Source organism: Cydia strobilella, chromosome 17, assembly GCF_947568885.1.
Source record: "Cydia strobilella chromosome 17, ilCydStro3.1, whole genome shotgun sequence".
Taxonomy (NCBI): Eukaryota; Metazoa; Arthropoda; class Insecta; order Lepidoptera; family Tortricidae; genus Cydia; species Cydia strobilella.
Window position 1 is genome coordinate 12,294,169 of NC_086057.1, and position 16,626 is coordinate 12,310,794.

At 39.8% G+C, this 16,626-nt stretch overlaps 1 protein-coding gene and 1 long non-coding RNA gene across 2 annotated transcripts in view; one reads left to right on the forward strand and one right to left on the reverse strand.

Annotated features, from left to right (window-relative positions):
• Window positions 1-16,626, reverse strand: part of LOC134748746 (uncharacterized) — a 129,684-nt gene that overhangs the window by 45,967 nt on the left and 67,091 nt on the right. The gene's annotated exons all lie outside the window — the stretch shown is intronic.
• On the forward strand, window positions 708-11,026 carry LOC134748740 (chromatin assembly factor 1 subunit A-like). Its single transcript, XM_063683516.1, has 6 exons — window positions 708-1,780; window positions 3,099-3,306; window positions 3,968-4,429; window positions 4,654-4,829; window positions 6,053-6,211; window positions 8,751-11,026. Exons 1-6 carry the CDS (start codon window positions 857-859, stop codon window positions 9,222-9,224), a joined length of 2,403 nt encoding a protein of 800 aa, XP_063539586.1. The 5' UTR covers window positions 708-856; the 3' UTR covers window positions 9,225-11,026.

Genomic DNA, 16,626 nt, shown 5'->3' on the forward strand with positions numbered 1-16,626 from the left:
CTGAGAAATTTCATTCAAGGATTGACCAAGAGTGAATAGCAGTGAATAGACCCTTTAAAGGAAATTCGTTCAAATACTTTATTGAATCCCATTCGTGTATAAAACGCGCTCCAGACTACGCGGCGCGAAGCCGCGAACGCGAGTGTGGATTAGCGAACTAGACTCCACACTCGTGTTCGCGGCTTCGCGCCGCGATTAGCGCACGAGTGTGGAGAGACCTTAAAGCAAAGAATATAAAAGGCCATAACAGCGATATCTCTTTCTCGCTCTTCCTTATGGGTGCGTCGCACAATGACCTTGGTGCGGTGCGATGGTGTGTTACGTCATAATACTCACTAGGTTTGTTTTAGGTGTTTTAAACTAATTTTAAGTGTATTTCATAAAGAACTTTGAGCAATAAAATGTTAAATTAATGTTGTTTTTTTTACATCTTTAAAGCATAAAAAATATCGTATCAACATAGACATACGTTTGTCAAAGGACTGTCTCATTTCAAACGTAGACAGAATCATGCTATCTTTGTCTTACACTAGGACTAGCACGAAAGAAAAGAAAAGGATGAGTATAGTTTTTTTTGTTCTTATTTACTGACAATTTGGTTTTACCAACTATATTAATTATAACGTGTCATGAATACGCAATTAATAATGTGATATTGTGTGTGATATCAGAACGTTTCCTGATTTCCTGAACTCCCGCGTTTTGCGACTATCTGTCAAACAGTTTTCATTCATCGTGTTGAAATGATCACAACTTGAAAGTATTGTTTGATACCGATTGAATTACTGTTATTTCTGATAATATCTGCGCAGTGTGCGTCGTACTGTGCAGGGGATATCAGTTCCTATACCGCGCTATGAAAACGAACAAAGCGGTTGAGAATGTGGAGATCACACCATCTAAAAAGAAACTGACACAGGCTCGCTTGCCTTTCAAGCTTATTAGCGAAGATGCTTCAACCCCGGTAGCTCCTCCCACGAGGAAGAGGAAGCTCTCTGTCGATGGAACCGAACCAGCCCCTAAGGGTAAGATCTGCAAGGAAAATAACGAACTTGACGACTTGGTAGTTATTAGTGATGACGAGTGTAAAGACAACCAGAAACTGGAAAAGGAGGCTAAGGTGATGAATCCGTTCGTTAAGCTCGTCGATACCGCTCGGAAAAAGAAGTTACAGAAAGCAAAGACTCCTAAAAAACGTAAAAGTAGGAAAAGTACATCAAAACAGATTGAATCTACTGAAACCAAAAATGAAACTGAACAAGGAGATGCCGACGATGTTGAAATGATGGACGTAGACACTGAGAACCAGGAGCAAACTGGAAATGAGCAGAAATCTCCTAAGGCCAGTCCTAAATCCAAAAAGACTGAAATAGAGACGAACAACAAAGCTTCTAATGATGATCTGAATGATGTTGTGGAACTTGAGGACTCAAATGACTGTACTGACGTTCAAAAACCAAATGAAACAGAAAAAGAATCAGATATTAACACTGAAGTCAAAGAAGCAGCTCCAGTCACTCCTAGAACTACAAGAAAATCAATGTCTGAAACAGACACAGAAAAATCAAATGAATCGGAACCAGCTCCAAAGACTCCTGTCCGCAAAGCTAAGGACGGTAAAGACAAGGCCAACACATCATTACCGGCCAAGTTGAATGAGTCTGTATCCAGCCCATCAACCCCAAAACGCAGCAGTAGGAGTTCATCTGTCACAAATAGCCTAAATGATTCAGTTAGCGAGTCTGCCAGCACACCGGCGGCCAACTTAACTCCAAAACAAGTAATTTATTTAGTTCATGTGTTAAATATGTCTATTTTATTTAATGTGTAATATTGAGTTCATACCTAGTTGCCCAACTTCTTCATTTGTGACATTTTCAACCAAAAGGTACCACATTGTTGCTTGTCAATAAGGTTGATTTCAAATTTAAGCTGTATGGAAATAGCGCCTCATTGCAACCAATACTAATTTTATACTGACTGACCTGATTTTCTCATTTCACTGTTATGTTATGGCGTCATTGAGCTGCACTGCACTGGTGGCCTAGCGGTAAGAGCATGCGACTTTCAATCCGTAGGTTGCGGGTTCACTTTATGTATGATACATCATTTGATATTAACCAGTCGCTTTTCGGTGAAAAAAACATCATGAGGAAACCGGACTAATCCTATTAAGGCCTAATGTCCCCTCTGGGTGGGAAGGTCAGATGGCAGTCGCTTTTGATTAGTTGGCAAGCGGATCCCAGGCTCCCATGAGCCGTGGCTAAATGCCAGGATAGCATGAGGAAGGTGATGATGTCATTGAGGTGGTCTGATTATAGAAATAAAACACACAAAACAGAACAAAATAAAATCTGGGTTTTGTTTAATTTAATGATTATATTTCTAGAATATGACTACATTCCAGTCACTGTTTGCACTCCTCTCTACCTCTAAGATGTCATGCGCACTTGTTAGGAATCATTAGTCTATTAATTATCAAACAATGTGTAACCGCCATTGGGTTTAGCCTTAAGAACAATTAATGAACAGTTTTACTTCTTTTTGTTGTATCCTCATGATTGAGGTATGTAACACGAGGCACTTTTGTCATACTCGCATATTTTATTACCTTCACCACGCTCACGCTCTGGACCGGGCAAAGTGGCGTGCGCTTGTGTTGGAGGCCAAGACTCATTTTGGGTCAGCGCCAGCCAAGCAAGTAAGTTAGTCTTCACCTTCCCTCTTTTGAAGCCTTCTTGGGCCTTCCTGATGCACATCTGCCTGGCATACAATATGGCTTAAATTAACGTTGTATTGTATTGTAGCCAACTCGACATTTAGCACCTATTTTGGGTGAGCAAGTCCTGCCAGCCCAACTCCTCGAGGAATCCTATTACCAATGTTATTTCTGTGTGACACATAGCCATTATGTCCATATTGTCCATTCCACTTCTGTCTTGCCATGTATCCAGTGAATATAATCTTTAAGACAACCCAAAAGCATCTGTGATAAAAGTGAATCATAATATTCATAATAATTAAAACTGTTTTTTTTATTGTTCATGGAGTAAATTGTTGATGTTGTATAAAATAAATTTTCATTTCATGTATTTCAGATGCAAAAGAAATTAGAATCAGCTAAGAAGCGGGAAGAGCGTGAAAAAGACAAGCAAGAGCGTGAAAAGAAGCGACAGGAGGAAAAGGAAGAAAAGGCTAGACAGAGACAGGAGAAGGATGATGCCAAGAAGAGGGAGCGAGAGGAAAAGGAGGAGCAGAAACGAAAGGAAAAAGAAGAAAAAGAGAAACAGAAGGAGCTAGAAAAGAGTAAGTGTTTTGACTGTGTAAGCATGAAGTGTGGACCAATATTACCTTTAAACCTTCAAGAAAAGAACATCTCCCATATTAAACGCGGCAATGCACTAGATGCCACGAATATTCGGCCACTTTGCTGAATATTCGGTATTCGGCCAAATGTTGCCCACTATTCGGCCGAATACCGAATATCTGTTGCCCCTACCTAAAAAGAAAAATTACACAATAAAAATAACCAAAAACTAGACTATACAAAGACCCTTTTTTGAGCATTTGTTGATTACAAAATATTCTACTTTTATATAGATATTGTCACTAACATAGGTTAAGAGTTATAATAAAAGTTACTAATATATTATGGAAATTGAACTTCTGAAATAATTAATTATTTTATTTTATTTATCATGGGTCTGATTTGATTGACTAACTGCATTCATTCATAAATATTCTATTCTATTCTGTTCCATAAAAAATATATCTTAGCAAACGTTGTGCTTTGTTTTTAATAATAATTGTGAGTCAGAATGTTCAAATGTCATGCCAAATATTCGGCGCTTCGACCGAGAGAGGGGCGGTTGTGGTTTCCTCCTGTGGGCCTGGTTTCCAGGTTGCGGGCATGACCAGCGCTCAAATTGTTATGCTATTTAATTAAATCATATTAATTTAATTTCAGAACTCAGAGAAGAAAAGGAAGAACAAAAGAAAAAAGAGCGGGAAGAGAAAGAAGAACAAAGACGCAAAGAAAAGGAGGCCAGAGACGAGGAAAAACGCAAAAAACAGGAAGCGCTAGAACTTGAGAAACAGGAACAGGAACTTAAGAAGAAAAAAGCGGCAGAGGCGTTTGTTAACTTCTTTGTACCAAAACAGAAGGAAAAAGAGCCTAAAGCTATAGTTAGCCAGAACAGTATTCTATCAAGTTTTACTATAAAAGCTGATATGAGATTAGCTCCATTAATACGAGTGGAACTCTCCGATATGCAGAAAATAGATATGGATAAGTTAATAAGTGATCAAAAGTTGGTTGAAAAGGATCTTTATTTGAAGAATTTGAAGAAGGAAGGTGTTAAAATAGGACGTAGCGGAAAGACTTGGCCGCTGACTGATAAAGAAGAAGATGATGATGTTATGATTGTTGGTGAGTGCCTCATTTACATTTTTCTAGGTTTTTAGGGTTCTGTAACCAAAGGGTAAAAACGGGACCCTATTACTAAGACTCCGCTGTCCGTCTGTCCGTACGTCTGTCCGTCTGTCTGTCTGTCACCAGGCTGTATCTCATGAACCGTGATAGCTAGACAGTTGAACGCCGGGACAACGCGAGGAAGATGATGAGAATCTATTACAGTCTATTTTTATTTTCAGAGGACGAGTTGCCGGCAATAGAGGGCGCTGAGGAAGTACTGGCTTGCGAGGAAGCTACGAGAGAAAAGCTTCGTCCAAAGCTGTTCAGCTTCCACGAGAATAAGAGACCGCCTTATTGGGGCACTTGGAGGAAGAAGAGCGCCTTCGTCACAGCTAGGAGACCTTTCGGACAAGAGGTATGTTAAATCACATTTACAAACAGGTCTATCGCGAATTTATTTTGTTATTGTTGTGTTTTTTGTTATTTTGTTACATTTTGCTGGGACGTCAGTTAGCCGCGACCACGACCAGTGAAACCTGTGTCGAAACGTCGGTAAATAAAGGTAACAAAATAAATTCGCGATAGACCCGTTTGTAAATGTGATTTAATTATGTGTTCAAAACGCGAAAGTTTCAAATGTTATAAGAGGTATGTTTTTTTAGGGTTCCGTACCCAAAGGGTAAGGACCCTATTACTAAGACTTCGCTGGCCGTCTGTCTGTCACCAGGTTGTATCTCATGAACCGTATGATAGCTAGACAGTTAAAATTTTCACAGATGATGTATTTCTGTTGCCGCTATAACAACAAATACTAAAAAGTACGGAACCCTCGGTGGGCGAGTCCGACTCGCACTTGTCCCGGTTTTTTTAACTCTTTGACCGCCAAAGACATCAACTGACGCGCGCGGCTTCAGCTCACTATCAACCTTCAAGCATGACGATAAGGTTCACTATAACACGCCTCAAACGATAGGCGTGGCATTCAAAAGGTTAAGTGGGACAGTATTGGGAAATCCGAAACTATTAAAGACAGAGGAAAAATGTCTTCGGAACCATTAGATTTTTTTGTAACAAAATTTTAGCATGGTCAAAATTTTGCTCATGCGTAAGTTGTCCCTAAAAGTCAACCAAAATGATAAATATTTTTTTAATGCAGATGACATCAGCAAGACTCAGTTTCAATACAAGGATCATTTTCATTGTACGCATAAAAAACCGTTCAAGAACTTGCATGCAATATTTGATACATTATTAACTACAGAAATTGCGAAGCGTCTGGTTGACGTAACTGGTGACCGAAGAGCTGGCGGCTTCCTCGGACAACGTATCAGCATTGCGATACAGCGAGGAAATGCCGCCAGCATCCTTGGTACAATGCCTCAAGGGCCTATTTTAGATTTAAGCTAGTTATTAATTTCGTTTACGTAGTGCCACTATATATCTTCATATATCTTGTATGTAAATAAAAAAGTTAAAAAAACTAGAGTACAATGAATTCAGTCAATCAACCAAATATCACAATGTAAAGGAAATCTTATGAAAGTTCTTGAAATATCTTAATAGGCTTTATGGGAAGAACATTTATCCATTTTGACTTGGTTTCTGCCAATAAAATAACACCTTTTCACTTGATTCCAGAAACAACTCGACTACGACGTAGACAGCGATGAAGATTGGGAAGAAGAACAAGAAGGCGAGAGTCTCGACGGCAGCGTGGCCGGCGACGACGACGAGCCTGATGATGATTACGAGGTCGACAACGAGGTGTTCGTGCCGCACGGGTATCTCAGCGACGAGGTATGTTCTATCTCTCTCTAGATTGGGAGGAGGAACAGTCTCGACGGCAGCGTGGCCGGCGACGACGACGAGCCTGATGATGATTACGAGGTCGACAACGAGGTGTTCGTGCCGCACGGGTATCTCAGCGACGAGGTATGTTCTATCTCTCTCTAGATTGGGAGGAGGAACAGTCTCGACGGCAGCGTGGCCGGCGACGACGACGAGCCTGATGATGATTACGAGGTCGACAACGAGGTGTTCGTGCCGCACGGGTATCTCAGCGACGAGGTATGTTCTATCTCTCTCCAGATTGGGAGGAGGAACAAGGAGGCGAGAGTCTCGACGGCAGCATGGCGTGGATTACGAGGTCGACAACGAGGTGTTCGTGCCGCACGGGTATCTCAGCGACGAGGTATGTGCTATCTCTCTCTAGATTGGGAGGAGGAACAAGGAGGCGAGAGTCTCGACGGCAGCATGGCGTGGATTACGAGGTCGACAACGAGGTGTTCGTGCCACACGGGTATCTCAGCGACGAGGTATGTGCTATCTCTCTCTAGATTGGGAGGAGGAACAAGGAGGTGAGAGTCTCGACGGCAGCGTGGCCGGCGACGATGACGAGCCTGATGACGATTACGAGGTCGACAACGAGGTGTTCGTGCCGCACGGGTATCTCAGCGACGAGGTATGTTCTATCTCTCTCTAGATTGGGAGGAGGAACAAGGAGGCGAGAGTCTCGACGGCAGCGTGGCCGGCGACGACGACGAGCCTGATGACGACTACGAGGTCGACAACGAGGTGTTCGTGCCGCACGGGTATCTCAGCGACGAGGTATGTTCTATCTCTCTCTAGATTGGGAGGAGGAACAGTCTCGACGGCAGCGTGGCCGGCGACGACGACGAGCCTGATGACGACTACGAGGTCGACAACGAGGTGTTCGTGCCGCACGGGTATCTCAGCGACGAGGTATGTGATATCTCTCTCTAGATTGGGAGGAGGAACAAGAAGGCGAGTCTCGACGGCAGCGTGGCGTGGATTACGAGGTCGACAACGAGGTGTTCGTGCCACACGGGTATCTCAGCGACGAGGTAAGATCCCATCTCTGTCCTTCACAAAGGCATTGCAAAGGGCAGCTATAGTATGAATTTTCTAAAATGATTTTTACGCCTCACACCCTAATCTGTTAAACAAAAGCCTTTGTTTCTTTTGTTCAGCGGTTACCAATGCTACTGCTACTGACTGAACGGGAATAAACTCGTTTAAAAAGAAATTTTACCGTCCTATTTATATGGTTCAAATGTATGTAGCAGCTCTGTATTTTGAGGCTACACACAGGCAACCGATCGTCCTTCATTACCCAAACTCGTTATCTCAGAATAAGCTGTTACATTTTGAGCCTTATTACTATCACGATAGTTGCTTTTTAACGACATTGCTGCTTTGGCGCGCGCTCGGCACGCGCATAAAGCGCCTCTCCATAAAAGAAACAATAGCTATTTATGCAACACTCGTATCCTTTATACACTCGTATTCCCTTATACACTCGTCGGAAATCATCTTTACGCACGTGTATCATACAATGTTTTACTATGCATTGTGCGAGTAAATAAAAAAAAACATATAATGGCAAATAAGTTTAATTATTAAAAAAATTAAAACAAAAAGCACTAGTGCGGAAAAGTGCTCTTTTCCGCACTAGTGCGAGAAAGTAGCACCATATGTACTGTAAAAAAAAATTGAAAACAAAAAGCACTAGTGCGGAAAAGTAGTACTTTCCGCATGATATGGCTCCGTAGGAAACGCACTTTTCGAGCACATGCATTGTAAAGGCTTTTGTTTAACAGATTAGGGTCTGAGACCTAAATATATTTTTGAGAAAATTCACACTATAACAACCGTGACAAAGGTTGGTTTCACTGCAGCGAGACGCGTCATGGTGTCAAAATGTCTGAAGCCCAGAATGCCTTTTTTTCCCTCACGGCAGGGGTCAGAGTATTATAAACTAGATTCATACCTTACCTACGCGACAACTTAGAGAGCAGTTTGTGACGATCTATCTATCCTTTATACTAGAATCTTCGTATACTGCTTCGGACTCTTCGGAGCCCCGAGTCTGCTTTTTTAGACTCACTTTCCATCCATTTCTATTTAACTTATATAAGTATATACGAAAGAAGGATTTGTCAATTTTGGGCAATCCAGTTTATGTATAAATGGTAACTGCCAATGAACGACCAAGTATAGTCGACTACCATGTTGAATTCGTTGTCTTACCCATGACTACCATAACACCTTCACCCAGATATACCCAAAGCGGTGAATTTTTAATTTTTTCCTTTAATTAAAAAAATTGTAGTACAGTATGCGGGTACAGTAGTCCTTGTTAGTAATTTGCATGAAAGAGAAATTTGATCCTGGGATTGCCAACACCATGGGTAGAATAACTACCAATGACTAAATAGGACCGGTATGATTATCTCTGTCTATGTTTGGAATGAGACAGTCCTGGGCCAAACTATATTATTTAAATTAGTTTTTAACAGCATTCTTTCTTTTACAGGAAGCCACAATGGACGAGGAAGAAGACAAAGACAACGTCCTTTCCCTTTCCCCCGAAACGCAAAAGGCGCGGCTCAAAAACCTAGAAGACGAATTCGAGTCCGAAATGAAAAAACCAACAGAAAAACTCAAACCCAGGCTCTATGGTCTAATATGGGAAACGAAAGATGGCGGCAAACCGGAAAAATGCATCGATGCTCTATGGAATTACTTCGGAAAATTGTCTATGATCATGGATGACGCAGTAATTGACAGTTTATTACAACCACCGTCAGAGCCACAGGAGCCAGAAAAGAAAAAAGTTAAAAAGAAGAAATTAGCCGAAGGAGAGCAACAGAGCCCTAAAAGTGAGAAAAAGAAAAAGGCCAAACCAGAAAAGAAAGAAACTAAGAAAGCTAAGTCTGAGCCGAAACAGGAAACTAAGAAAAATCAGCCTGGTATTAACTCGTTTTTAAATAAATTAAAATCGACGTAAAATTTTAGAGTTAAGAGGAAAGGGGACGGCCGCTTCTCCATACAAACGTAGTCCCCATTTTCCTCTGGATATTATGGAAAATATTTTTACATAATTTGATGTATATTAACCATAGCTTTGAGTTTTTAACGTTTGACTTTTTTCGATTTTTTGATTATTGTAAAAATAAGGAGCAGAAAACAGATTTTATGCAAATTTTTAAATGCCCCTAACTCCAATTTAAAATTCGAAAAAATATCAAACGTAGGGGCATTCCTGTAGTTGTTATACAACAAATGAGGGCTATCGTTTTTTTGCTCACCAGTTGGCGCCTCTGTTGATGGTGGTCCAAAACACTAATGAACAGCTGTCAGTCATTGAAGTGACATTTGACATTTCGAACTATGGAAAAGACCACCATCTACACTAGCGCCCCTAGCGGCGAATTCATACGCGTTAGCCCTCATTGTGTCAAAATATTTTCAATCATGTTAATATCCAGAGGACTTCCGGTTCGAGCGCCATCTTGATAGTTAGCATCGTGATTAATTACTTTGTTTTTTGCTCATTAATATTGTTTAAAGTGTAATATCGACAGCTTATTATACAGTAAACTAATGTGGTAGTGTGCAGTGAATGGAGAATTAATTTTGAAGCGCGTTTAACCACCATCTTGGAGTCAACGGCCGGTAGTCCACGTGCTTCTTGTAAAGTCTAGCTATCGATTTACAAGAGCTAACAAATCACCGTACACCGTCTTGTACAACCGTACAATTTTTGTCGTTTTTAAACCTCTTAATACCTTGACACTGGCGAAATAGTCCCACTGGACTGAAGCCATAATTTTAAAAGAAGAAGAAGAAGATATCCAGAGAGGAAAATGAGGACTATGTTTGTATGAAAAGGCTATTTAGCACAGGTCCTTTCTTAATCTGTGAATGTGACCAGAGATTAATAAAAAAAGACTGCTATTCATTACACAGTGGCATAAATTTTTGTAAAAAATATTTTAATGGTTTTAAATAGGTATTCGTTTCATAAATATTTTGTATGTCGCTAGGAGTTCACTTGCTTATAACGCCGTCTAGTGAAGTGCAAGGTTTACAAGGTTTGAATATAGAATTCAAACCTTCAACCCAGCTTCGCACGGATAGTTCAACTAATTTACACAAAACCTTTACAAATTATATTTATAAACCTTCCTCTTGAATCACTCTATCAATTAAAAAAAACTGGCCAAGTGCGAGTCGGATTAGCCCACCGAGGGTTCCGTACTTTTTAGTATTTCCCATCATCATCATCCTGTCCAGGCCGGTTTCGGCCTCGGCGACTGGGTTTTTCTGGTTAGTGAGAGCGACGATCGTGAGCTCTGTGAGAGCGATATATTATTCTGTTTTTAGTATTTATTGTTATAGCGGCAACAGAAATACATCATCTGTGAAAATTTGAACTGTCTACCTATCACGGTTGATGAGATAAAGCCTGGTGACAGACAGACGGACAGCGGAGTCTTAGTAATAGGGTCCCGTTTTTACCCTTTGGGTACGGAACCCTAAAAACCGCATCAAAATCCGTTGCCTAGTTTTAAACTTTCGCGATTAGAATATTAGTATGGATTAATGAAACATATGTGAAGATTAGCAATCTTTTGTTTACTGGTCTCTGGTGTGTCTATTTATAATTTATATTATTCAGACAAGCAAGATATTGTGAACAGCATTTATTACGGAATGATTGTAGCTTACTTTTATATCATTTAATTCATTCGTTAAGTAGCATGGTATAATAATATACTCCGCTGGTACTCTCTTCCGAGACTCGCGAACCACATGATTGACACAAGCCTACGTCATCGTGGTTCGCGAGTCTCGGAAGAGAGTACCTTGTTTTATTATACCATGGTTAAGTAGCAAATAGTTATGTCATAATTATGCATAGTTCTTGTTACTATGTATCTCAGTATACTTTTATTATTATACTATAGACAACTAATTTAATGACCGTGCGCAATTAATAAAAAAAACCTTAAATAAATTAGCGGATACGGTGACATAATGTCATCTTCATACAATTTTTAAACTTAAAACAAAATTGTATTGAGATGACATCTGTCACCGTACCCAAGATGTTTGAAAAATACTATAACAGCCACGTTCTTAACTGACCATTCTGATCTTACAAGCCTCAATTAGATATTTAATTGATTCTTACAAATACATTAAGTCAAACGATTTTAACTAATTGAGGCTTATAGCCCATTTTTGCATAGCGCCATGTCTTTAGCGGCTCTTGACCTTTTTGACGCCACTGAACTGAACCGCAGGTCCAACACCAAAGACGGATTAATCCGTCACAGACCACAGAGCAACATAGACCTACGCGTATGTGCATAAAGTTCAATTTCAGTTTTGACACTTCGGTGACGTGGCGTCCGAGTGACAGCTTTTGTGTTTGACACGGCATCGAAAAGGTTAAATTGGCGTTATGCACCATGAACAAATTATGACATAATATAATAGCACGCTTATTAGATTACTTGTCTGTACCTTTACATAAGATTTGCACTTTTATATGACGGAGTTATTAATGCATGTTACTACAGTTTTGGACTTCCTATTCCTACACTTAAAACACGGCAGGCACGATTAAAGTTGTAAATACTATTCATTTTATTATAATTAAAATAACAATTGTATTATTTTTACATAACAATTGTAGCATAATATTTCGAAATATATTAAGTTTTATACGACGCATTTTATTTTCCTTTACACGAAATATTTTCCATTTTAGTGCGCCTCCATCGATCAAATCATGAGGGAGCAACCACAGAGAGATCGATCAAATAAATACAACGATTAATTTTGTATCAAGCAGAAATGTCTGCAAACGATGCTATTAAGCTTCGAAATAAATTAAGTGTTAAAATTCACTGTCTTGGGTGGGACTTGAACCCACGACCACTGGATCAATAGTTACCGCAATACCAACTGGCGACTGAGGTCATAATGCTACTTCCTTTACCTTTGATAAGACCTACCAAGAGTGAAAGAGATGGCATTATAACTTTAGTCGCCAGTTTATATTGCGGCTACTATAGTACAGTGTTCTGCCATCTGCGGCCGTAGCACAGTCGCATTTTTATCACCTGTCACGTTCTAACACGTATGTAAGTGCGAAAGTGACCGGCGATAAAAATGGAACCATGCTGACACCACTGAGCTACCAAGACCATGCCCAATACAGCAAAGCTTAAAAACCACGATATTATAAGACACAAGCAATAATCAAAGACTTATTGTTTGTGACAGGTAAAATCTAAGAAAACACAGTTCCCCTCCGCCAGGCCAGGGACAGATTTCCATGACCAATCGCCTCCTGGGCGAAAACTCGTATAGTGGTTAACGGCTATGTATGATGAACCCTCGTGAACGTCAGCTGCCGCTCCGTTGGTGGGATGAGGAATAAATAAAAGTCTATATTTTTTTTATTCATCACCTCCCGCTTGATACTTTGTCAGATGATAGTTTAGATGCTATTGTGAATAAACAAAATCGTCAGCCGATTGTATCGCTGTGGAAAGACCGTCAGCTGGTCACATGAACATGTAAAAAAAAATATTTTCAGTCATCGGCGTCATCGCCTCCCGTTTGATACTTTGTCAGATGATAGTTTAGATGCTATTGTTAATAAAACAAGTCGTCAGCCTGTTGTATCGCGGTGAAAAGACCGTGTTACGGTGGCTGCCATTCACGAGGGTTCATCATACATAGCCGTTAATCGCTATACGAGTTTTCGCCCGGGAGGCGATGTCTGACGAAATTTGCGCCTGACTCACGGTCTACTAGTTTGACAGCTGAAAGCGATCGTGCTGTACAGTGCCATGTTTTGTGGTCACTGAATTGTCAAACGTCAACTTTTAGGGCTCCTCTACACGATGGCCCAGCGTAGGCCAGTCTAAGGGACGCAGCTATGCGGTGGAATGAGATAGCAATATCACTTGCTCCCTCTTACGCATAAATGTACCCCTTGGACTGGCCTACGCTGGGCCATCGTGTAGAGGAGCCATTACAATATTTACAATCAAAGTTACAGCATAATGTACAGCATGTTACAGCATAGACATAGTATATACAAGTAGTTATAGACGCACCACCGAGCGACCGGGGGTAAGATAAAGAATATTCATATATGGGCAGCATAGGATTTTTTCTCTTTCACTCTTATAAATTTCGGTATTTCGCCATCGCCTCCTACCTATGATGCCACCCGGTCGGTGATACGGACAAAGCATAGCTATTTTCTCTTTCCTCTTATAGGAATCGTAATAAGATTATCTTTCTCTATCAAAGAGTGTCAGGCCCTTGGTACGGAGCTGTACAGCATACAGCAGCGCCATCTCGTTTAGGTGTCAAATTCGAAGACCGAAATTGTCTTGAGGTAGTGCATGGTAGCGCTGGTTATATTCTCTTTGTAGTGCATAATTGTTTTTTTTTCATCGTATTTTCTCGGAAACGTTCGTATTTGTCATGCTACTTAAGTCAACCTCAGTACTTTTTGTACTGAGCCTGACTGAAATAGCATATCACGTTCGTGCGTTTCCGTGAAAATACGATTGCAAGCAGTTATGCACTACATCTTTGTATAATAAATGAATCTTGTAGTAGTACAAACAAAATTTATCGTCCGACGTGGTCAATCAGTGACATGTAAGATGTAAGTAAGTTTGGATGGCTCTTGGAAAAAGGCAGACCGGTGCTAGTGACCGCATATCATAAATTTCGTATTTTTTGCGATAATATAATAATCGACAAACGCAAACAATAGTTATTTGTGCAACAAGAGAGGAAAGTTGGTTTTTCTTGCGAGTGTTTATTTTGAGTCCCGAGAAAGCGAAAGATTCTATAATTGAATCACGAGCGAAGCGAGTGATTCTAAGGTAGAATCTTGAGCGTAGCGAGAGACTCAAAAACACGAGATGTAAAATAACTTTGCTCTCGTGTTGCACACATAATTTTTCACCTCAGTAGTGAGAACATATTAAAGGTTAAAATGTATTTCGAATTACACAGAATAAACAGAAATAAAAAGTATTATAATATGTACGATAAGATACGATACGATACGAGACCGGACCGTACCGGACCGGACTGGACCGGACCGAACCAGACCGGACCGGACCGTACCGCACCGTACCGTACCGTACCATAAAAAAAAATGTAATAAAAGTATGAAGTTCATGGCCTTCACTAAATTAAAAAGCTACATTGTTTCACTCCCTGGAGTGACGAAAGTAGGCTTGTTCGAGCTGCTGAGGTGAAAAAAAAATATCGGAAGGACAGAAGTCACGTGACTATATTTGTTTATTAGGATCACCAACAGGGGCCCATTCCTCAAACCGAACGGTATTTGGTATTAGTCTAATATTATTAGTGTGTTGCCATGGTAACCCATACCATTTGGCAGTTCATGGACTAATAATATTATTTTAATACCGTTCGAGAAATGGGCCCCTGAAGATACAATTTACATACTAGTATTAACATACAAAAAGGGCACATTTTCTATTAATCCCCCACTTACAATCACAGCATGTATATCGGATTATATGATAACGGATTGGACAAAATGAGAACTTCTGAATAACACGCCTGAGGAGCAACTGGAGCTACCATAAACATCGAAGAACGTCTATCGCCATCTCTACCTATATGAGTGACAGAAATGGAGATAAAGTAAATATCGATATCCACGGCCCCTGCTCTCACGCACTCCAATGGCGCCACATGCACAGCTGACGTGGCCCTTTTGATTATTCTACTCGCTGCCGGTAGATTTGCACCTTATTTAAAACATGATAAGGTTTAAAATATTCTGTAGAAAATGTAACCAAACTAGTTAAACTAGACAGGCTGATGACGTTGGCTATCAGCAGTTGCTTAATTAATCTTACCTCGATGCGTGATGTTAACAAGCCCATATAAATAATTATACTAAGAGCTAAGGGTGGTGAAATGAGATTATAATCGTCGGCAGTAAATTAAATTGGTATAAATCATTGCTGAAAGAAACAATTATTGCTGAAATTAAGTAGGTACATATAGATTAAATTATACTAATTATAAATACAGCCATTATATAGGTACAATGTTTTCCTTCCTTAAAATAAAAATAATAAAATAAATAAATGAAGCTGTGAAAAAATCAAACTTCTAAGTAAACGTAAAAAAAGATACGGCCGTTTATGTCGCAAAAAACGTATATTTTGACACTCAAGGGAATCAAAATTCATAGGGTACTTCCCGTTGACCTAGAACTATGAAATTTGGCAAGTTACATATATCTTTTTACACTACAAGTACCTTAGGGAAAAAATCTCAAAATAAGAATTTGTAAAAAAATATACCTATCAAAATAAATAATAACTCAAATTTGTACGGATCCTCGGTGGGCGAGTCCGACTCGCACTTGTCCGGTTTTTTATATGTTATACCTATCTAAGTAGGTAACTACTTACAGTATGGAGAAATCAGAAAACCGTAAAAGATAAACACTAGGAAGCTGTGTTAGATTAAGTAGTAACATTAGATCTGTTTTTGTACAAACAATTTTGGTACTTACCTGGGTCAAAATTATTTGCGTTGTCTGGTTTTTGTCCCCAAAAATATGACGGAGTGGAACTTTTTGCATGCATTTTGGTCAAATGAATGAACAAGCACTTAATACTTATGCATAATCTAATTAGTTCTGATGTATTTGAAAGCGATCTTGTTAATAACTGTAGTACCAACCTCAAAATCGGAGAACACGGACTTACGAAAGATTTTTTGCCCAAACTGAAACGGAGACCTTCTCTTCGCTCGGAAAATTATTAAGGTACTCCATTTTTTATATTCTTTATAACTTAATCCTATAAGGGGCAGAGGGTAATTTATCGTATTAAATGTGCAAATACCAGTAATGGCGGGGCGCAGGCAAGGGGTCTTGATCCCATTGTGCAGATAATATCGAAGGGGTTAATTTTATGGTTTAACAGTTTAAACAAACAACTTTTAATATTTAGGGCTTACCGATTTTATGGAAGCGCTCATAAGTAAATCAGATTTAAAATTTCAAAGTTATTTTAGGGTTCCGTAGCAAAACTAGGAACCCTAATTGTTTTGCTATATTCGTCTTTGATCTTCATTAGTTACCACCTACTAAAAAGTTTTGAACCGAAAGTAACGTATCCTTTGTCAAAACTGCCGCGATGTTTTGTTGGTTTGTTTTCTATAAAAGTAAGTACCTCTTTTAAATCCACCTCTGGATGGAACCCTACATATTTTCATGTCCTAATGTGATAGGTTATTCAGTGCGTGGTGTATTAAAGGGGAACGAATATCATATTATTTTCGCGCTACGACGCACGCACCCTACATTGACC

What these genes read in the sequence shown, in the direction of transcription:
- LOC134748740 (XM_063683516.1), top strand. Translation starts at nt 857, where the DNA reads ATGAAAACGAACAAAGCGGTTGAGAATGTGGAGATCACACCATCTAAA. An exon ending in ACAGAAGGAGCTAGAAAAGA is followed by an intron (nt 3,307 to 3,967) that starts GTAAGTGTTTTG and finishes ATTTAATTTCAG; the next exon opens with AACTCAGAGAAGAAAAGGAA. An exon ending in TGATGATGTTATGATTGTTG is followed by an intron (nt 4,430 to 4,653) that starts GTGAGTGCCTCA and finishes TTTTATTTTCAG; the next exon opens with AGGACGAGTTGCCGGCAATA.